The sequence below is a fragment of the Pagrus pagrus genome (genome assembly GCF_965226575.1).
Source record: "Pagrus pagrus genome assembly, chromosome: 11".
Taxonomy (NCBI): Eukaryota; Metazoa; Chordata; class Actinopteri; order Spariformes; family Sparidae; genus Pagrus; species Pagrus pagrus.
This window is the reverse complement of record NC_140195.1, coordinates 5124678-5147771: the sequence shown is the minus strand read 5'-3', so window position 1 is coordinate 5147771 and position 23094 is coordinate 5124678. Positions and strand designations below refer to the sequence as shown.

Genomic DNA, 23094 nt, shown 5'->3' with positions numbered 1-23094 from the left:
TTTCCTTTTGTGAGCCGGAGAACATATAGAAGAACTGTGGATCAACCGTGTCAGGAGATATACTCCAACGGTCTCCTGAGAGGCCTTCTCATGCCGGAAACAAAAGGAGCCGTCCTTTATGTAACCAAGCCTGTAAAATCAGAGGCATAAAGGACCTGAAAGCCATCAATCACATGGGGCACTGACACACCCATCATCACAGAGCGGTGAAACCAGAGAGGCCTATAAAGTAGGCCATCAACTATTCATGCTGTTGTGATACACCTACACCTATCAGGTGTGAAGCAGGCGGTACTGATTCCACCTGGCGGAGGCTCCCCCCCTGCTCGTCTTTACTGGAATCACTGCCCGGCCGAGGAAGCGACGCCTCAGAGCCATTACACAGATTGTTCAGAGGGACCGGCCGGCCGCATGCATATTTAATGAAGCCAGTCCAGTCCTGGGATAGTTCCTTCAGCTGTTTTTTTCCGACAGGCGACAAAGAGTTACGCTCCGAAACCAAAAGGGATTGCTGTAGTTTTTAAAAATTAATCAGCACACTGACTTATTAATTGTCCCCCCCGTAGTCGCTTAACAGACTCGTTGTATAAATGACACAGCATGAGGAGGACTTTTGCGAGTTATCAATCCAAACAGCTTGTGTAATCCGCCCGTTAAAAGTCTCCACTCAGGAGCCAAGAGCGGCAGGGAAGCCTCTAATTGCGAATAAAGAAAGCCGGAGTGGGATGATCGGTATTTTATTAAAGTGTATAAAACAAGAAAACACTACAGTTAATGTCATTGTTTTATAACACACACTCAGTTTCAGTCTCTCTCTCTCTCTATTTCTTTTAAAACCTTGTTCCATGCATTTGCTCGACTCGCTCTCTCTCAGAAGGTGCTTCATGCGTAGTGCCAGGTTTATAACACCGCTAGTCCATCAATAAACCACATGAAATTGGCAGTAATCATTGACTTACTAATTAAACTGAGGACACGCTCAGGAAAAGGCAGCTGCTTTGTCTTCCCCCACCACACACACACACACACACACACACACACACACACGCACACACACACACACACGCACACACAACGTATAGATTCTTGATCATTCACATCCAGGTTGACAGAAGTTTTTGCCTTAATGGTCTGTAATTGATTACATTTTACTGTAAGGGAATGAATCAACCCATTTGTGTATTATTTACGGCTGCGTTCAATATTAAATGAGCTTAATTTTACCATTTTGATGTTTGTTTCTTGCAATCCAATGCAACAAACCCGCAAACAAAACAACATTTCAATTGACAATTTCCTGCATATAATGGCTGTTTTTATTATCAATCAATCTTATGATTTTTTTTTGATTGTCACATCACAAAAAAGTGAAAGATGTCCACCAAGATAACATCTTCAAATTCAAACTCCTCTATTTATAAGGGAAATAAGCAAATCCTCATATTTCAGAGGCTGCAACCGTCAAATGTTTTGCTTGATAAATTACTTAAACATCCCCTCCGGACATGTTTCAGATGTTTAGAAAATACTCGACTTATATTCATAGATTTTGGGAGAACAGATGTAATTTTAACCGCTGGACACAAGATCTTCTCCTTTACTGTGAAGTCCAGTCCACTGAGGCTTGAAGTTCCCACATCACACTAATTACTGGACCAGACTGACTCTGCATATACATCAAGAAGAGAAACATATCTTTGAGGGGAGGGGGACTTCTCTCATCATTCATCAGTTTCAGTCTCACCAAACTAAACATTGCATGTTTTCCACAGAGGAAGTGTTTTTTGCAGCCTGTTCTCACTCCGAGTGTGTCGAATACAGCAGGCTGGTCAGCGGCCCTGCGCCTCAAAGTTTGACGCAGTAAATACCACTCGAGCATCACTTATTAAAACACCCCTCTCGTGCAGTAGTATAATCAGCTGGCAATGTCTGAGTTAGTGGGTGGTCAGGGTGGTTGGGTGAGTCTTATAACCCTTTCGCACCGGCCCAAAAAACCTACTTACACCCGCCAACATCTGGCTTTTGTGCTTGTTGCTAACTGGCCCTTAAAAGTCATAGTTTGAAGCTCAAGGCCGCTTACCAAGCTGCAGTTTTTGTCGAGTTGGGAGTGAGACTGTGTTGTTTTTGCAGATCTACCGTATTGGATTGCCTTGCTGTCATTGTGTCAGCTGTCATTGTGTTGCCTGTGCATGAGTATTGAATAGTCATGCCATGTGTGACCTGATTTTCTGTGGATTCACTGATTCGAGGCATTTCAAATAGTTCCCCATGAGGCTTTGATGTTCTGCTCCTTCAGCAGTGATTTGGCACCTCAGTCTTGTCAGTTTGTGGAAATGTGATCAAAATATCCTTTTCTTTGTAACAGAGGGGTGTTTGAGGTGTATTAGCCATCATTTGTTTTTGTTTCTGAAATGCTTTAAACAGATCAACAACAGACATGATAAATATTCAAGCTTGAAAACTTAAAGGAATAGTGCGTCATTTTGGGGAATGCTATTATTCAAATCTGTGCCGAGACTTCGATTTTCAGATTGATAACGCTTATTTATCTATTTTTCCAAGTCTCAGCAGGAATACAAATAAGAGGGTTTCCCAAAGCGTCAAACAATTCCTTCAATATATAATATAATGTGCACAAATGGTTCAAAAGATCAAATAGAGGAGTGAAATTGAAATGAAGTCTTCACTGAGTGTTTAAGTGTTATCTCCGCAGCACTCGGTTTTAATCCTTCTTGCACTTGCTGTAGTAGTTAAAGATGGTGTTGTCTATCCACCTGCGGAACTTGGACACGGTGCTGTAGACTCCAGGAAACCGGGCATCGGCACATCCGCTCCCCCAGGACACCACGCCGTAGACCCGGCCCTCGCATACGAGCGGACCCCCGGAGTCCCCCTGAAACAGCAGGAGAGGAGGAAACGTCAGGGGTGACTTGATGTTCTGCAGCGCTTCTTAGAGTCACATTTTACCAAAGAAACTTAAAGGAAAGGTCGGGTGATGTTCTATATTTTTCTTCCAATGAAACGACCAAAACCAGCACCGAACTGGACTGACTTACAAATATTGTTTGTGTAGTCACAGCCTGAAATAGCTTCATTTGTGCCGTAGACCTCCACTGTTGTGTTCGCTGCAGTTCATTTCGACTCAATCTCACGTTCAACTGTGCACTAAATGCTTCTTAATCTGCAGGTGGAAACAATGCCCAACAAATGCACAGTTTACTCCTGTAGTAACGTTTGTGGAAAGTACAAAGTACAGCAAATGACACCACATTTCTGAGACCAGTGGTGGGAGAAATATTCAGATCCTTCACAGTACTGTGGTCAAATTAGCAATATCACTATGTAAAATACTCCTCTTACCTGACAGGCATCTTTTCCACCGATGCTGTAACCAGCACAGAGCATGTTTTCTGTGATCCTGCCGTCGAAGGACTCGCTGCTGTTGCATTTTTCAGTGGAGACAATGGGGATCTTGACAGTGCGGAGGGTGGAGGGGATCTGGCCTCCGCTCGGGCTGGTGTATCCCCAGCCTGACACTCGGCACACTCTCCCCTCCGCTATGGAGGCGCCGTGCCGGGGCAGCAGAGCGATGGACACGTAGCTGTTCAGATAGACCGGGGCCTTCAGCTGCAGAGATGATGATAGACAGTGTGATCAGTGAAGAGAGAAAATGAATTCAGTCGAACATAGAGTCCGATAGTTTGCGGACTGCACCTTTATAAGCATGATGTCGTTGTTGTTGGTGGTGCTGTTGTACTCAGGGTGGGGAACCAAAAGTTGGGGCAGGATTTCTTGCTCTGTTCCCTCATAGATGGCCAGAGAGTAGTCCCCTGCCACGATCATCATCTTCTCTACCCTGCAGAGAGGAGAAGCGATTTGGAGACACCGTGTTGTGAAGATAGTATGTGTCGTGAATATTGAAGGAATGGGTTGACATTGTGGGATCTATAGAAGTGGACTATTCAACATGTTTTATGTTCCTTTTAAAGGGTAACTCCACCAATTTTACACAGAAAATAGGCCTATGTGGAAAAAAGTAATATAAAGCCTTTTGTGGCTCGATGTAATCTTATAAATTTCCTCTGTTGATGTCACTCAGTGATACAAACCTGGTGCCTACATTACCCACAATGCAACTTTGCCACTGTCTATCACTGTGTCAGCTGTAAAAGCACAAGTGTAAGTAATATCATTAATGATGGATCTGTTCCAGCAAGTTGTGACAATGACAAGTATGCAAAAATACCAGGTTCCTGAAAACTGAGAGCTTGAACTGGAATTCAACTATTGTTAAAGTCATTAATTAAACCTGCTCTTCCTGGTTTGACATCAAAATGTCTGCCAAGAAAAACACCCACTGGTATGTAACTTGGTATCGTACCTCTCAATGGAACAGCTGTTAAAAAACCTCATCTCGACATGTTATGACCTCATTGACACATCCACCACTGACGGAGCAACATTACAGAGGTCATATTCTGCCTTTTGGGTTTTTGCCTTTCCTTTATTGTGTTATGTAGCATTTTTGTGTCCATGCCAAAGGGATGAATAGTAAATATAATATAATATAAATATATATATTTACATATATATTATAAAATATATACGGCTGTTCCGCAGCCTTGGTTACCAGCTGTAGCGGCGTTATTTTGGATCACACTACCTTGCTAGGCATGACCCGCCCTGCTCTGCTTCTGATTTGCTACATTCTGCTCTTTAAGTAATGCGCATGTGCAACTCGCACCAAAGATTGAACAAGGGCAAGATGTCTCACTCCGTAGCTAAAACAGAGCGTTCGAGACGCAGTGTGAAAAGGGGTGCTGCAGCAAATCACCATATGAGAATAATTATGTTTTTTTTTTTAAATTAAAGTATGTAAACCTATTCTGCTAGGACCCCCGATTAAAAGTATGAACCTGATAATTAGTATTATATGAACTCTTTAATATAAAACCAAATGATGAGATGAAAGACGCTAAAAAGCTGCACTGAGCGTATGGTAATTCTCTGTGGGTTCATCATACGAGACACCTTTCACAGTTGTTGACCCATGTGTGAGTATACTGTAAAAAAACATTTTTGAAAATCTGATTTTAAGAGGTGGGGCTATGAGCATGATTTGTGACATCACAAATAGTTTGTTAGCCAATCCTGACCAAATAATCAAGTGTGATGTGGAAAACTTCACAGCCTCAAGTGCACAGACACTGAGACTGGACTGTCCAGTGAAGTAGAAGACATCTTCTGTCCACTAATGAATCAAACATAATAACTCAGCCCTGTCACTGGACTGCTGACTACTGTTATAACAGTGAAGGACTGAAGCTGTTGTTTGTTCACTGTTCGGGAAGTTGGCGCTATTGACACTTCACCGACAATCCAGTTTCTGTAATCGAATGAAAGACCAGTACCAGTTTGTTGTTATCTGGACTAAACCGTCAGAGGTTATTGCTTCCTTACGAGCAAAAATGTATTGTCATTAAGCCTTGAAACTTTCCTATACTTGTGTCAGATTCCAGCGGTAGAGAGCTCCTTTTGTTACTGCTGGTGTCACTTTCATGTGCTTTCTCTCAATAGTCTCCATAACTATCAGAAGTGACCATCTGATATGGCTCCAAATGACTGGATCTGCGATGGTAATCATGTATACACACATTAACACGCAGAGAAGTCAAGTTGAGGTCATCATATGTCAATAGGCCTTTTATCGCTGCCTATACAAAAACTTAATCAGGACACAAAGGTGTGCAGTGTACTGTGACCGGTGGGTTCTGCCTCAGGTTAACTTTTATACTCAAATCAAAAGAAGAATGAACTCACCCGACGTTACAGTGAGCTGCCGTGAGCACCCAATACTTATTTATCAGGGAGCCCCCGCAGAAGTGCTGACGCTGGGTCGTCTGTATCGACACAATGTACTTGATTGAATGTGGGACCGGTGCGTATCCTCCCACTATGCGCTCCTGGGCCACCCCTATACCTGCGACACACGCACACAGGGAAATAAAGACTTGATTTAGGGAGGAACAAATAAAAGCGTCCGTAAGGTTTCTTTTGTGAACAAACCCACACAGAGGAGAGCAGACAGAGTTGTAACATTATTACTGCAGCATCAGCAGGAACAACACAAGTCATAAAGAAGGACTTCAGTGCACAGACGCTGCTGGCTTAGCAGATCAATGAAAAGCAATCCTGCTCTGAGCCACAGCGAGGATGAGTCTGACCATGAGTGTCTATCTGATGGGAACACACAGTTTGGAGACAACACCATGACATGATTTGGACCTCCTCTCTTCCTGTAGTGGAGGAAACTAACTAAGTAGCCTACATTTACTAAATAATTGCTGCTTGAGCACAAATATGTACTGTTTTCTTGCTGTACTTCTACACAACTTGGAGTGATACCGTGACACGCAAGCTTTATGTGTAGATTCAAACTTTAAATCTAAATGAGCTTTTAGTTTCTAATTACTACATCAAGTATTACTATATTCTTTACAAAACACATTTGAAATAATACGTTTCAGATGAACTGCACACTGAAAAACAAACCTACAGTTTATCTTGATAAAGAGCTTGTTTTCTCATCTTCACATTTTCTCCAGGTAACCGTAACATATCTAAAGTTATAAAATATGTTACAGAAGAAACTATCAAGTTAAATAGTTATAAATACCTCAACTACATAAGTAGTACTACTTAAACGTTAATGCATAAATGCTAATAATCAGGGGGAAAACATTTTAAAAAGTGATGAATATTACTTTATGCCATAGATTCATGTAAGTTCATGTCAGAGGGGTGAAATGTTCTGTATTGCTTTCTGAGAATTAAAGGTAAAATTAACAGTATCGAACATAAAAATGCTGTTGTCTCTGGATCTCAAGATTTTGCAGGGGGGACCCTTAGTTCCCTGCTCTGGCTTGGAAACCCCCTCCCTGTTTTTGAGGTCTCAAGATTGGCAAGTGTACTGTATGCTTCGGGAACTTCGGAGCGCTTGGACTCAGTATTTCTAAAAATCCATACAACATCTCTGAGAGTGTCTACAGCACACTGTAAACATCTGAAACTCATACACTGAAAGTCAACATCACAGTGACTGAGAGCCACCAGGGATGAAACAATAGCCTCTCATTACTGCCTAGATATTGATCCTGAGCTATAATTAGCAGCATGTGTGCGTGTCAAAAAGCTAAATGGTAACTCTATACAGTGTACTATAGAGTAGGGATTGTGTGTGTGTGAGGTAATCACACACACACATACGAGTACATCGGAAAAGGTTATGTAATGACCTGGGAACTGAGCCTTGAATAATGGGCCTCCTATTGTGTCCTGTGGGCAGAACTGAATTTGGTTACACTCTGCTAAACTGTACATGGTAACAATGCAATTATTATTATTATTATTATTATTATTATTATTATTATTATATTTTCAAAACACGCTCATCTGTAAACGTTTAACAGCCTCCAACATTGTCCCAGATCCTGGACCTGTTTATGATGTTTATCAGAGTCTCCTTTCCCTTTTTTTCTTAGCCACATAATTTCCTGGCACAAAAGGGGGTGTTGGCCGCAATTATGTCGCCGTTGGTCTTCATCTGTTGTTTTCTGAGGTTTCAAATTCTTTTGGTGAAAGAAAAGCACACTTTTACTGACCTTTCCATTTCAAAAGCTCTTCAGATATCTCGAAAAGATATCCTTGTTGTACTAAGTAGCGTGTTACGGAGCCTCGAAACTGAATTTTGAATTCAACTTCACAATGTAAACAAGAACATCAGCAGATTCAACAGGTGAGTTTATGGCAGTACAGAAAACTATTCAAAAACAAAATGATGCTCCGTCTGATGTACTTCTGATATATTTCATTAACTTTTCAGTACAATCTGCCCTTTAAATTTTCTCCACTCATCTGATTTATGATTTAAAACAGTCAGAAGCTCAGTCATGCCCGGATGAAAATGGCTCTGAGTCACACTTTTTTTTATCAAAAGATCATCTCAGGAGGGAGCATCAGGACTTTAATATGCCCCAGAGCACAGCCTTAAAAGGGATCTTCTAAAACATTGATAAAAGAGATGCTAATAAGATATTCAGCCCATTTTAAACACTGAGAATATGTTGTTTTATCAGGATGCTAGTACATGCAGAGTCTGCATCCCCAACTTTCCCTTGCCGATGTATCCCCCAGAGGCTCAACTGCACTTAAAGCCCTTTCATGCATCAAAAAAGAAAATTGTAAATTCAACATTAAAGAGGCTAACTTACAGTTCACAGCCAGGACTTCCAACAGCATGCAACATAATAAAGACAGCAGGTCCATAACGAAGCAATAGGAAAGCAGCAGTCCACACACAGAGAGAGCTTTACCTGTGTGCTTCTCGTCTAATTTTAACGGGAAGGATTGCACCTGCACTCTCGGGTTACTTATAGTTCCTATTTCAGTTTCCATGGTCACCTCCTTGTCCTGGACCAATATATAATTGAAGATTCCTCAGCACGGCCCCTCGTGCCACCCTTTTCTATGACCTATTCACACTGCCCTATATCATTGTTTACATAATTACCTAGTTGAAGACTTAAGGAGCATTTACTGTCACATTAAAGGTGAGGCATGTATTGTGTTGTCTTCCTTCTGCACGTCAGGACCTCCATGTTAATTGCACAGCTACTCTGATGTCAGGGCCTGTCAGCTCTGTCTAATATCTGACATCTTCAACCTTGTGATTGTACCCACTCGTGTGGATCAAATGGGGCTGAATGAAAGAAGGTTCAGCGAGGAGATCTGTAGCTCTTCATCACTGCTCAGTCTCCCCTCACTGATTTTCCCCAGGAAGGATTAATGAGGGTGTTTGACTGATGACAAGCAGCAGGATCTCGTTGTACTCGGCCAGGTCGAGCCAGCACTGCTGCTGCTCCACATCTATTCTCAGGCCCGGGTGTCATTAAAAATGGAGCACGGCTCAGGCAGGTCTCATCGCTGCTACCATCCCTCTGCGGAGTTCCTGACCTCGGCCGGCTAATAGCCCTCTCTGTTTGCCCTCCGTGCTACTGATAGCTCTAGCCACGCTCTTGGTACCTCTCACATCCCCCTGAGTGCTGACCACTGGCTTTTTTCCGCATGACCCGCTCCTCTATCCAAGAGCTGTCATCGCTGCGCATGGCGGCCAGCTCTCACATTCATCTGTCAGACGCTGGAATGACAAGTCATCTGTGCATCACAAACTACAGCTCTCTAATCCCTAAAACCTCCTCTCTGTTTTTATACACACACTTATTGCTCATCAGCGTCCGCACATGAGGATTGAAAGTGCTCTGTGGTTTATTTTCAATTAATGACATTAGAAGGATAAAACTGAAGTCACTTAAAAAATGACTAATTCATGATGCTGTAACAAAATGTTTCACTGGAGAGGAGACGTGTAGATCCTGAGATAATCTTGGTTTACAGTGATTGGACCGAGGTTGCACTGATGTCTTATCTGTGCCAGTATCACCTTCCTAACAGCACCAGTGACTCAGCAGAGGCTTCCCGTTCAAACTTTAGGGGAATTTTCCTTTGACTGGCTGAGGAGAAATTGAATAATGTCTAATGAGAAACGTTTCTCAAATTATCGAATGTTAGACAATCATCCCAAACTTGACGAGAATGACGCGGCCCGATTTGAAATTGTTCTGGGACCCAGCCAAACTTTTAATCACAGCTCAGTTCCCATCATCGACGCGATATAAGATAGGTGTCAATGTTGTGTGGAAGTCTGTTACCCAATCAAATAATGTTGATTTATGTTTTCCCGCAGCGCCGCCTGCTGAACTTAATCTCCACAGCTGGGTGTAAAAACACGGATAAAAATAGGTCAGATAAACGAAGAATAACACATACCATGTTTTATTAGTTCCAATTTCTTTTATAAATGTAAATATTTAGTCATGAATATTTTATGGCAATTACAAAATGTAACTTTGACCTCTTGCGGCCTACCTGCAGTACTTTCACAGCCCACCATTTACAGTACAGTAATACTCTTTTACTTAGCTGAAAGTAGTAATACAGCAGTGTAGCAATGTGAATAAAGTAATGGATTCAAGTGTGAATACAGTAAAAGGTAAACAAAGTACTAGTACAGCCCATTCAACTTTCTGAAAAACCACAGTTGCATTCAAATTTGTACGTGTCAAACTTATATATCAACATTTGTTGTACTTTCATAGGACATTACGTGTATATGAGCTGACTTACATCATCAGCACTGGTAAGCGTGAAACCATTGGACATTTTGAACATCATGACAGGACAGTTTCCAGCTGTGTCCGTGGTGACAGAATCAGAAAAGCAAAAACATAATTTTTTCCTAATTGATTTAATTATCCCATTTCACATTATCACATATCCCGTTATTTACTATTCTGGCGACTGGGTTGCCAATTATCAAAGTGGGTCTGTAAGCAAAGTACTTAAAGTAGAAGTAGAAGTAAATGTAGTCGAGTAAAAAGAACAAAATGTCTCTCAAATGTAGAGAAGAAGAATAAAGTAGTTGCAAGAGGAGAAAATGTACTGGATTAAAGTACAAGTACTTATATTGTATAGGTACAAGTATTGTGAGCGATCCAGTTTTACAGTACAGGTTTTAACCTGCATGAATACATTTGTCCACTTTGAGCAGCGCAACAAGCTGCAAATATAACATTAAGATTTTATCACTTAACGTTCTGTAGCTGTAACCACAAATGTGTTAGCAAACGCTCATTTCCACATCCGTCAGACACCAAGTGATGTCCGGATTCATTTGCAGTTGTGTTTCTGGCTGCCTGGTGAATCTGAAGCCATCATCCGTCTGTGTGGGGGAGCACAAAAGCTCTTCGGTGGCAGGGAGCCAGGATGGAGTTGCATCAGCAAGTCAAGAAATCCACCACGAAGGTTGTGCATAAAGTCCTCCTTTTAGTCCCACACTTTATCAGGTGTTTTTCGACACCGTTTGCTTTGGCCAACTATTATTATTTTATTTAGAGCTGGAGAAATGAGTCCATTAACGGAGTTGTCAATTGTGAGTAAATACATTTTCGCTGGTTCGAGCCTCTCAAAACTGAGGATCTGCTGCTTTTCTTTTCTCTGCTCTGTTTTTTTAAAAATAATTTTTCACATTTCGTTTAAATGTTTTAGTTTTAGTCCACAGTCAGACTATTTCTCTGACTAATAGTGTGATAAATCTGTGAGATTCTGCACCCATGTGTACAACAAAACCCAGGACGTGTAGGACAGCAGACGATGACGTGTGAGTTGTTGTTTGCCTTTTGTAATGTGGAGAACAGAAGGTACAGCCAGAGGGTAAACAGCTGGAGAGTAATCCGTCTTAAATATCCTTCTAGTCTACGCAATTCATAGATTAAAAGTGGGAAAACAGGGAGATGAGATATGATCTTTTACCTGTTTTTGATCAGTGTTCTTTATAAGAAAATGTTTGCAAAGACATGCAAGAAAAGTTGAATCATGGCAAATTATTCCAAGTGAATTTCCTCCCATCAGACATTTGTGATGTCGACAACCTGGTGGTGGTGGTGATGACGGTGCAAAAGGCGTTCCCATCCCCTCATATCCCCAGGTACAGGCAGAAAACTAGAGCTGAGAGACAAACATAATACAGGAGAACACTTTAGCTTTGTCATGTTGTAGGTCAGTTGCTTTGTTGCGGCGTGAGATGGTCTCAGTACAAAACCGGACGAAGAGATAATGTCAACAAAAGATATGAACAAGGGATACAGTTACACTATAAAAGTCAAACAGGGGAGCATTGGTCCAACCAGAAGGAGAAACTCTGAAGATTGCTTGTGTTTGGGCTGACAGGTGAGTAGACGGTGATACTAACTCCTTTTGTTCAGAAATTAATGATTAATGATCAATAATCAGGGGTCTGGCCAGATTCCAGGGTAAGATTTCTGTGTAACATTAACATTTCAAGCAAGGTGCCGATACTCGTGATGAATTTAAGCTCATTAACAGACTGTAACCAGTCAGTAACAAGACCTAGCCACTGACTACAGTTGAAGAAGTTAACTTTTTGTTAGTAATTAGTTGTACTTCATCTACAGAATACTTTCAGGTGTCATCCCTAGTTCGGAAAGGGTTAAACTGAGACACACCTCACACTAAAGGTCGCAGCGATATACCGTTTTCAAGGTAAACTACATGGTAATCATCCATTGTACACTTGCTTATATGCGGTACTGAATTCTGTTATATTAGTGTTCATACAAATACGAAACAACACGCTCAACTCACATATCTAGCTTCAGTACGGGGTGCTGGATCCCTCTTGTAGTGAATAAACAAAAGAAAAATAGAGGAACAGCCCTCCCATCAAACTGCTTATTCTTGTTTCAGGCAACACGCGCTTCTTCAGCGTGTATTCTGGCAAAAAACAGAATTGCAATAGTGTTACCATATATTTTTTTAGGTCTCATGTCCCTACGGATAAAAAGTGCAATTCTACTATGTGTTTTACATAAGACAGCACTTAAGTATAATCAATAAAGATCAGGATAGTAACTGAATAAACTGGCGCATTAATTCTGTGTCTGGAATCGTTTTGTTTCTGCATTACAGGTGAAAAGTAAAAATATGTCTCCACTGCAAACGTCGACTGCGCTGCTGCTTTTGGCTTTGTCAGTATCAGGTAAGCTCCTGGATCACGACAACGGATACACAAACTCTGTTGACGTGGCCTTCAACCACACTTCGGGAGTGCATCGAGATTAATAAGAACAAAGGGTGGAAAAATGTAATACATTTGACTTTTTTCTGTAAACCAAGAGAATCAAAGTGCAACTGTTCTCGCTGTCTACAGAGACGTACGCAGCAAGGATCATTGGGGGTCAGGAGGTCAGGCCCTACTCTATCAAATATCAGGTGTCCTTGCAGAATGATAAAGGGAAACATTACTGTGGAGGAACCTTGGTGCGGGATAAGTGGGTGGTGTCTGCTGCCCACTGCTGGATACCGTAAGTACTGACACAGTACTGAACACTGATGTTCTGAGCAGCAGTGAAAGAAGCACTCTGATCCTTTACCTGTGTAAATCACAAATGCCATTTTAAAATAAGCCATTACAAGGACAGACTGAACTTTGAAAATCATAAGTAAGAGTTTGTAAGTATAATCAGGAAAATAAACCTAAAGTATAAATGAAAAAAATCAGAAAATAGCGAGAAGGGGCTGATTGTTCCAGCTGTACCTGTGCATGTTCATATGTTGTGTGTGCAAACGTCTTGTAAAGTCTCTAGTATCTGAGACTGACTGATAAATGTAGTGGAGTAAAAAGGGTCATATTATTGTCAGAATTATATTTGTTACTGTTTTAAGTGGAAAGAACGAACAGGTGTGAAACTGCCATTTTACTGCATTTCACATTAAAAGGAGAATCTCTGAAGCATTTGTACGTTTTGGTCATCAGGAGCAGTTTGATGAAGGTGGTGCTAAGTGAACACAACCTGAAGAAAACTGAGGGTTTTGAACAGGTCCGTAGTGTCAAAAGGACATTTGTCCACAACTACAACTACAAGACATTCAACAATGACATCATGCTCATCGAGGTAGGCAGAGCAAGCTGAAACAATACACATACGCTCGTCATTTTCGTCTTCTCATTCTTAATGGAGGGACAGTGTGGCTGTCCTGATCAACACGTCTAACTTTGGGGCCTGTGTTACAGCTGAGTGCGCCGGTGGTGCTGAATGCCTACGTCCAGCCAGCTGAGCTGCCCGATGACAACACCCCCTCACTTAATTTTGACGTCTGCACAGTGAGCGGCTGGGGTGTGACGCAGATTTACAGTGCCTACCTCTCCCCTGTGCTACGTGCTGTGGACGTGAGAATAATGGGTTACTGCAGTTATTACTACTGGGGGAAAATCACTCAAAACATGCTGTGTGCTGGATCTCGGATGGGTGGCAAAGATTCCTGCCAGGTACACTTTTTACTTTCCCTAATGCATGTGGTGCATGCTCTGTGTGTGAAAACAGTGATGAAAACCTGGATAAGTGCATAAAAATGTTGCCCAGTGGTGTTTTGAATTGTTTCTATGTTGCATGTTATAATTAACACCTGAAAATGCAGCATAATGTGTGTCAGACATGTTATCACATCACCTTTTTCCTTATTGCTCTGCGTGTGTCTCTTATTTCAGTCACCATCTCAATTTCTGTATTATTTTTTTAAGAGTGACTAACATCTGTCCAGGGATCAGATCAAGAGTTTGCAGCTCACAGCTCTGTGAGGCTACACAGCAGTGCTATGAGCTAAACGTTGCATTTGTATACCAACAAGTTCGTGATGTGAATATGAACACGATGATGTTTAACAGTTATAATATTAAAGTGTGCATGTAGTACCTGTATGAGGCATCCATAAAGCTCTCTAATGTGCTTCTGAAATTGTGTTTTTCAGAAAAAAGTATTATATATTGCTAAGTTTTACTGTTTCATTAAAAATTCCTGCTGGACACAAGATGTCTTCTAGACTAGATTGATCGATCTCGATTGGCTCCCAAACTATTTGTGATGTCACAAATCATGCTCGTAGGCCCCGCCCCTTAAAAAACACATTTTCCGTGAGCACTAGAGTCATTCATACACGGTGAGGCTCAAACGTTCTATTGTATGAACAAGAAGAAACTTATTTTTGACTGGAGGGGGACGTGTTAGCGCTCTGACATTTGGTTTTTAGCAGTGCTGTTGGGAATGTGTTGTGCAGGTAATTAGTCATTTATGTTATTTTATACATTTTGACCAAATGAGTGACAGTGATTTCATCCGGAGCGGGACATGAATGTGAATCCATCCAGCAGTTATTCAGACATTTCACGAAGAAAACAAAAATGTCACCCTTGTGGTGCCACAGGAAAACTCCCAGGATAGATAGCTAGTAGGATTCATCCTCTCAGGACTATGAATGTCTGAATAAAACTTCATGATAAATCTAGTTGGTGAGATATTTCAGTTTGGACCAAAGTAGTAGATTAACTGAATGACTGACAAGACCATCCCTAAATTCAGCCACTCGCAGGCTAAAAGCAGCCTTTTTGGCTACCTCTAGCAACAACTTCATATACCAAAAAAGTTTGTTCATCATCCCTAATTTGTCTTGTCGATCTGCAGGGTGACTCCGGTGGTCCTCTGATGTGCAACGGCCGTCTGGAGGGCATCGTCTCCTGGGGTATCAGCTGCGCAAACCCGTACTTCCCTGGAGTCTACACCAAAGTGAGGAACTACGTTTCGTGGATCAACTGGATTATCAAAACTAACACGCCATGAACACAATCCTTGATGAGACGCCATCACTACATTCTTTTCAGAGGCTTTATTTGTATTGCTCATAACTTTCTTTGTGTTTTTGTTTCATTTCTAAATGTCAACTTTACACACTAAGTTTATTTTGAGTGTATAATGTTCAGCTGTGCTTTATAGAGGCAGTCATTTCTAGATTCAAGGTTTCCTGGAAATATGTTAATGTGCTCATAATTCATTGATTTTACTTCATTGATAAATTAAGTACTCCAATCATGATTTTGTTTGTCATTTATAGACGCACGCAAAGAATGAATGTTCTGCGAAAACATTTACAGGCATGACATTGTTCATCAATAATTACAGTTTACAAGACTGTTCAAACCATTAATCTTTAACCTACAGAGTGGAAGTTGTTATAGCTTCAGTTTCCAGTGAATAGTTTAAACACCATGATAACATATTGAGCTGTAAACAAGAACAAACATACTGAAAATACAAGTAATATTCACACGAGATCCAAATCAAGTTATTTTGAGTTACATGTCTCCCCCTTCTGGCAGATTGTGGGTGTGCACAATGTGTCCACGGCGCTTTATCTTCTAGTAAATTAAATGCATGACAGCATCACTCAAAAACTACAACCCCAAATAATCTGGATCTCTGGGCTGTGTAATCTCCTGTCTATTAAATATAAATAAACCAGCCCCAGATAATCTGACAGAATACAGTTGGCCTTTTCGTTCACTGGGTCATGCTGGCACTGGAAAGTAATCGATGTTTATTGATATTGACTGTGTTGACTGTTATTTAGTTTGGTTGTAATCTGTCCCTGGTGTATTGTAATATTACCATTCTGTGTCGTGCAAATGCATACAGATATGTGAGTTACATCAGCACAGTAAGTGATTGATTCAGGTCATAGATTTATAAGAATAAAACAAACATTTTCTACCTGACAGAATGAGCTACCCTACTTATAACTTCATTTAAAAGAGGTAGTAGTCAAATCCAATAGATATTTCCCACTTGACTGACAAAGCAACTTTCCCCCCAGTGATTCACATGAAATGAAGCTCACACATCTGTCAGATTCATACTGCTCATTGAATTCATCACCATAGTAGCGTATGAATTTGAAATACGTGTGAGCTTCCTTTCATGTAGAAGATAAGGAACAGTATCTGACAATCACATTTTTAGATGTCAGGGAGCGTTCCCTCTGCTGTAAAGGAAAAAATAGCTTAGGCATAATAATAAATCACAGGATTTACCTGTTGTAATGACACTAGAGTGGAGTATGAATGAACAGTATCTGACAGTCACATTTTCAGCTGTCAGGAAACGTTTCCCATGATATAATGTAAGTGGTTTTAAGACAAATATAAAACCAAAAACAAACTGTACAAAGATTTTTTTTAATTTACAATTTCTCAATACAGTGGAAGTGCATGGCTACTTGTTGGGGAAACAAAACATTATAAATAGTTTATAAGGGACAAACAGCAAAATATGATCTATTTTGTGTTGTATGTTGTGTATCTCATAATCATGACTTTCTACCTCATAATTGTGACTTTTTATATAATGATTATGACCTTAATGCACAATTATGCCTTTTTTAAAATCTCATGATCATCCCTTTCTATCTCATAATTATGACTTTCTATCTCATAATCATGATATTTTATCTCATAAACATGATTTTTGACAAATGTATACATTTCTATTTCATAATTATGACTTTTTTATCTTATAATCATCACTTTTTGTATCATAACTATGAATTTTTATTTAATAATTATGACTTTTTGTCTCATAATTATGATATTTTATCTCATAAACATGATTTTTGACAAATTTATACATTTCTATTTCATAATTATGACTTTTTTATCTTATAATCATCACTTTCTGTATCATAACTATGAATTTTTATTTAATAATCATGACTTTTTGTCTCATAATTATGATATTTTATCTCATAAACATGATTTTTATGTCAAATGTATACATTTCTATCTAATAATTATAACTTTATTGCATAATTATGACTTTTATCTCATAATCATGACTTTTGATCTCATAATTATGACCTTATCACACAATTATGACTTTGTTATATCTCATAATCATCCCTTTCTATATCATAATTCTCACTTTCTATCCCATAATTATGATTTTCTGGCTCATGATTTTAAATTTTCATCTAATAATTCCAGCTTTTTATCTCTTTATTATTTATTTAATTTATTTAATCAAGGCTAAGTTGGTAATTTTTTATCTATAACTGGCCTACACGGGCTTCCATAGATACAACATATGTAGGTCGTCAGTCATTTTCGCGCATGCTCAGTAGCAGCTGTTTTGTTTACATCACACCGTCCTTGCCAGAGAGCCGCGGACTACCTGACAGCGTCCTGAACCAGCAGCTTAACTTACCTCTCCGGGTAAATTATGTCTGTGAAACACGCCATTAGCCGGGGGCTCGAGCTGGGCCGGTCGGTCTTTCAGCTGGGTCTCCTCAAATCCGGTGGCCGAGTCGTAGCAAAGCTCCGAGCTGACCGTTTGCGTGTAGGCCCGTCGGTCCGCACCGTTCAGCCTCAGGCTTTCCTGCCGTCTCGGTACCGCTACTACCGCACCTCTCTGAAGGGCCTGGCAGCCCAGCTTCAGTCCGCCGGCTTCAGGAGAAGGTTTGGCGGTGGGTCCCCGCGGAACAGGGCCGTGTTTCTGGCTTTCGGTCTCGGCGTGGGGCTCATTGAACAGCAGCTTGAAGATGACAGAAACAGTGCTGCGACCTGTCAGGAGATCCAGGTACGATACCAGCACAGCTACTTACCTTTACTCCACTACAGTTAACGTATGTGCTAATTAAGATTATAAAAAACATGACTGCTTATTGAATATTATACATTGTTACTGTGTAAACTACTCAACACAGGAGCTCAAATTAACTAAGTGTATTTGAATGTGGCACCAACCACAGCACTAAAATGCTGCTATCAGTAATAACAATGCTTATAGTATTAATTAATATTATAGTTATTGTCATGAAATGCTATTTACTGTGGTAATAATTTTATTTTAGCGAAGGATTTAAGAACTGTATCCACCACTGGCACTTTCCTTATTGTACAGTATGATGGGTTTTGTGTGTACCTATTACTATATAAAAGTTTTCCACCTGCTTTAAACTAATCCTGTCTATTTCCCATTTTATACTGCTATTACTACCAGCAGGAGGAAGATGGCACTGTGGTCATGGCCACTTGACATGGCTAAGCTTGCAAAACATGATGCATTTGTTTGTTAAGAAATGTCAGACATGGGGTGCATAGCTGTACAACCATGTAATAATGTGTTATTAAGTTATCTTAAACGTGTTACTATGTTTTAGGAAATATTTCTAGAATAAAGCTGTCCTTAGACCCTCGATTCGAGTGATGTTAAACCTCAGGAAGAGCCGCAGGAGGGATCCTTCTCCCAGGCCGTCAGACATGCAATAGACGTCGAATGTACAGAACTAGAACAACAAAATCACAATTTACAAATTGCATTGACAGAATATCTGATACAAAAGCCAGAAAAAAATGTTGGAGCTTTAATCGTGTGTGGATGAATGAATCTGTATTTCAGTACAGAATACAATATAACAATAACATTTTTCTCTGTAGGCTGTGTTTCGCAAGAAAAGATTTCAGAGCCCTCTCAAGCCGTTCTCGTCTGGATATAAACTGGAGGATTACATTATTGGGAATCAGATCGGGAAAGGCTCCAATGCTGCTGTGTACGAGGCTGCGGCTCCGTTCGCCCCACCGAAGGAGAGTAAGAGCTCCCTGGTGGAGCTGAGAGAAGATGAAGAGGAAGGGCGAACTGCTCGATCTCTGACGTGCTGCTCGCTTAAAACCTTCCCTCTGGCTATCAAGATGATGTGGAACTTTGGGGTAGGTTATCTACAATATTCAACACCTTTTAGGTGTCAGTCTTGTGTCTGAGTCGGTACTGATGCCATTTTTTGATGCCGTTTCTTTGCAGGCAGGGTCGTCAAGCGAGTCCATTTTAAAATCCATGTCACAGGAGCTGGTGCCTGCAGGTCCTCTGGCCTTAAAGCAGGAAAAAGAACAAATCACTCTGGATGGGTAAGTCCTATACCATCACTGCATTCATAGTTCTGCAGTATGTTCATTGTAGGACAGGTGTCCATTAACGACTCTGGTCTCTCCACTTACAGAGAATTTGGAGTTCTGCCCAAAAGAGTGCCAGCGCACCCTAATGTGATCAGAGTGCACCGGGCTTTCACAGCAGATGTCCCGCTGCTGCCAGGTGCCCAGGAAGAGTATCCAGACGTACTGCCAGCCAGGCTTAACCCTGCTGGTCTGGGCAACAATCGCACTCTTTTCCTGGTCATGAAAAAGTAAGACGAGCCATTTTTCACATTGTTGATCAGTTCAAGTTAGTAGAGTGAAGACAGTGAGATTAAACACTGTACATACATGCTGCTTTCTGTGACTGTGCATGCGATATGGATAGCATCTGTGAATGGTGGGCCCCTCCACTAACAATAAAGTACTGTATAGAGCTAATTATGTAATAATAATGTAAATATATTTAGTGCCTGTTGCTGAAATAGTATGAAAAACAGGCTTTGACTTCGTAAAGATCTCAAGGATTATAACTGTAAAGGGTCTATACAAGACATCTGAGGGCATCCAGTTCAGTGGCACTCTAATCCCGTCCTCTTCTGTGTTAAAGCTACCCCTGCACGCTGCGTCAGTACCTGGAAGCATCCACGCCAGGCCGCAGGCTGGGCTCTCTGATGGTGCTGCAGCTCCTCGAGGGCGTCGACCATCTGTGCGGACAGGGCATCGCTCACAGGGATCTCAAATCAGACAACGTGCTGTTGGAGTTTGACTCTGGTCAGTGAAATATTCAATCATTAAAAGATCAAATCTCATCAATTCTGTATTAAAATTTAATGTGATTTTACTTGTTTTGCAGATGGTTGCCCTCGTTTGGTTATCACTGACTTTGGCTGCTGCCTGGCACAGAGTGACTCCAGCCTACAGTTGCCCTTCAACAGCATGTGGGTCAACAGAGGAGGGAATGCCTCCCTTATGGCCCCTGAGGTTGGCTAAGTAGCTTTTTATTGTTGCCATTTAATAAACAAGCAGGCCATTACCGGTAGACAGCAGAAGATCAATGTAATTAATAAGGAGTTTTCATGATGTGTCTGCCTAAAGGTGACCACTGCAGTTCCAGGGAGTGGTGTGGTGATTGACTACAGTAAGGCGGATGCCTGGGCCGTGGGTGCCATCTCCTATGAGATCTTCGGCCAGCAGAACCCGTTCTATCGAGCAGTGGGACTGGAGAGCAGGAGTTACCAGGAGAAGCAGCTTCCTCCTCTGCCCTCCAGCGTTCCCGCTGATGTGCAGTTAGTGATCGGACTGCTCCTCAGGAGGAACCCAAGCAAGGTATAGCAGGGGTTGTGAAGGGTGTGTTAGGAATACCACATGCTCAGTCACTGATTGATATGGTCAGACAGGGCATCTATAAATGCATCTTTAAATGTAAGTAATTGGATGTGGGCACATTTAATAATTGATCAGGTCTTCTGTCTGTGAAGCCGTCTGGTAACATTAACAATTAACCAACTCTTTCACGCTACAACTCTCATGCATGTTGTTCCTCTACAGCGCCCCAGTGCCCGTGTGGCCGCTGACATGCTGCATCTCAGCCTCTGGGGACGGAAGGCCCTGGCCAATCAGGACAGCGTCGGCATGAGGAAGCTGATCGATTGGCTGCTGTGCCAGTCTGCTGTGGTTCTCCTGAGGGGCTGCAGTGGACCCAGTGGGAACACAGTGGAGGCAGAACTTCAGAGGAGCTTCCTGTCTAACCTGGACCTTGAGGACCTGCGCACCGCTGTGGGCTTCCTCCTGTATGGGCGAGAGCAGCGTCAGGCCTGCATCCTGTCTGCATAGATCCACTCATTGAAACACATAGTTTAAGAGTCATTGATATGGATAAACTGGGAGCCTAGAGTTAATTCATGTTCTTCATATTTATAGTCTTAGCCTTTTCACCTAATGGCTACTCTTCCACTACATCATCTGTGACCGTTAGTGTATTCCAGCAGTTCTGGTTAATTATCTAATGGTGTGATTCACCTTTTTAGATTGCCTGATCCCACCTAAACCAGTCCTGTCCATTAATGCCGAAATTACTGACCTGCATTTCCCAGAATTTGTTCTCGCAAACTCAGCATCACTACATTATCCGCAGGGGTGAAAACAAAATGCTAGCGGTGGTGTTTTATGCAAAATGTAACAGGTCTTGTAGGAGCATTGCATCATCATCAGAAAAAGCTCTGGTATCTGTGTTTTCTATAATCAATTTCTCCTTAAATGATTGTTGTTCATCAGCACCAAATAGCTAAACTGGCCTCGAAAATGCAATTATCGTGGCTAGCTACTGGTTTTTCTGTGTTAGGAGCAGATACTTCCTTTTACAAGCTCTGATGCACTTTTTAGATACTTGCTAGGCAAGACCCCCACGCTCATACAGTAGTTGTTATAAGTTGATTTAAAAAAAAAAAAAGGTCTGTGTAGAAGTTTTGGAGTGATAAAAAAATGAAGGCCAACAAAAATATATTTTACATTAGAGAAAAATGACACTGCACTTGTCAGAACCTACTGTGTAGGAGGACATTAACTTACATATTCACAGGTAGTATCCAGCCTTTCAGACTTTTTAAAGTTTAACTTCATCCATCAATCTGTCATCATAACACAGCTTGCCAGCAGGCGTCTGTGTGAGGTTGTGAGCCAACCGCTTATCAACCCATTCAGATCCAATAACGCATGTAAAACCTCTCCAACATGTTACTACACAGTTGTCATAATGATGATGGTAGATGGCATGGATCATGCAGATTATTGACCGACCTCCAGGATGTGATTGTTTTGTGTTTGTTGCTACGGTTTGCACTTTATGTCCATGTTTGCACTCGCACAAAGCCATTGTTATGGCTGACTGGTGTTTGTTGCCAGCTCGTTGTAATTATGGTCGATTATTTAAGAAAATGACGCCAAATCCATGAGTTGAATAGCGAGACTTCACACTATAATCTGTTATCCAAACTAGTGATGTTTAGCCTACAATTTTGGCATCATAACATACATAAATAAATAAATATCTTAATCATGTGGGCAGTTAAGCATTCGGGATATACAAGTGTGTACGTTTTCCTACTAGAGATGGTGAGAAATATTTTGGATATAGATTTTTCTGCTGTGTTTCAGAATAAAAGTGTGTCTGAAAAGAGCTCAAAAACAGCTGTGCACCTTTCCTTGTGTATTTAATGCGTCTTGTTTCTAATATGCACACTTAAAAACACTCATTTTACACATTTTAACTTTGTTCAAAGATAATTGTTACTGATAATCTGAACTCTGTACCATGGGAGAAGCTTATACACTCAGAAAATTACAGTAGAGACACTTACATCCATGATTTTTCATAAATTAAAACCTTAGGTTTATAAACCAGAGCTTAGTTTGCTGTTTAAAGCAAAGATCAGGAGGGGGAAAAGTATCTGGCCAAGAGAAGCCATAGCTCAAATCAGCTGACTTTTTTAATTACAAATATATTTTAAATATTCTTTTAAAAAGACAAACACTTGCTGTAGACACTGTGCAAACCTTGACATGGTGTTTTACGTTGTATAGATATTTGTCAGACCTGTATCTTCAATTTCCTCATTTATAATATAACACTTATAGGTATACAAGTTAGCATGGCAAGATTATAAACTACA

General features: G+C 40.9%; 3 protein-coding genes across 3 annotated transcripts; 2 read left to right on the top strand and 1 right to left on the bottom strand.

Moving 5' to 3' along the window:
• Positions 1–2626: 2626 nt before the first annotated feature.
• LOC311264944 (trypsin) lies at positions 2627–8340 on the bottom strand. The gene is made up of 5 exons (XM_084366168.1): positions 8271–8340; positions 5821–5980; positions 3715–3856; positions 3361–3627; positions 2627–2893 (listed from the first exon to the last, which is right to left on the bottom strand). Exons 1-5 carry the CDS (start codon positions 8323–8325, stop codon positions 2723–2725), a joined length of 795 nt encoding a protein of 264 aa, XP_084222294.1. The 5' UTR covers positions 8326–8340; the 3' UTR covers positions 2627–2722.
• A 4270-nt stretch (positions 8341–12610) lies between these two features.
• On the top strand, positions 12611–15485 carry LOC311265203 (trypsin-2). Its single transcript, XM_084366602.1, has 5 exons — positions 12611–12673; positions 12845–12998; positions 13451–13589; positions 13709–13963; positions 15153–15485. Exons 1-5 carry the CDS (start codon positions 12619–12621, stop codon positions 15306–15308), a joined length of 759 nt encoding a protein of 252 aa, XP_084222728.1. The 5' UTR covers positions 12611–12618; the 3' UTR covers positions 15309–15485.
• A 2154-nt stretch (positions 15486–17639) lies between these two features.
• Positions 17640–22612, top strand: pink1 (PTEN induced kinase 1). Its single transcript, XM_084367159.1, has 8 exons — positions 17640–18095; positions 18956–19225; positions 19317–19420; positions 19513–19695; positions 20034–20197; positions 20280–20407; positions 20522–20752; positions 20975–22612. The coding sequence occupies exons 1-8, from the start codon at positions 17739–17741 to the stop codon at positions 21257–21259; spliced, it is 1722 nt and encodes a 573-aa protein (XP_084223285.1). The 5' UTR covers positions 17640–17738; the 3' UTR covers positions 21260–22612.
• The last annotated feature ends 482 nt before the right edge of the window (positions 22613–23094 follow it).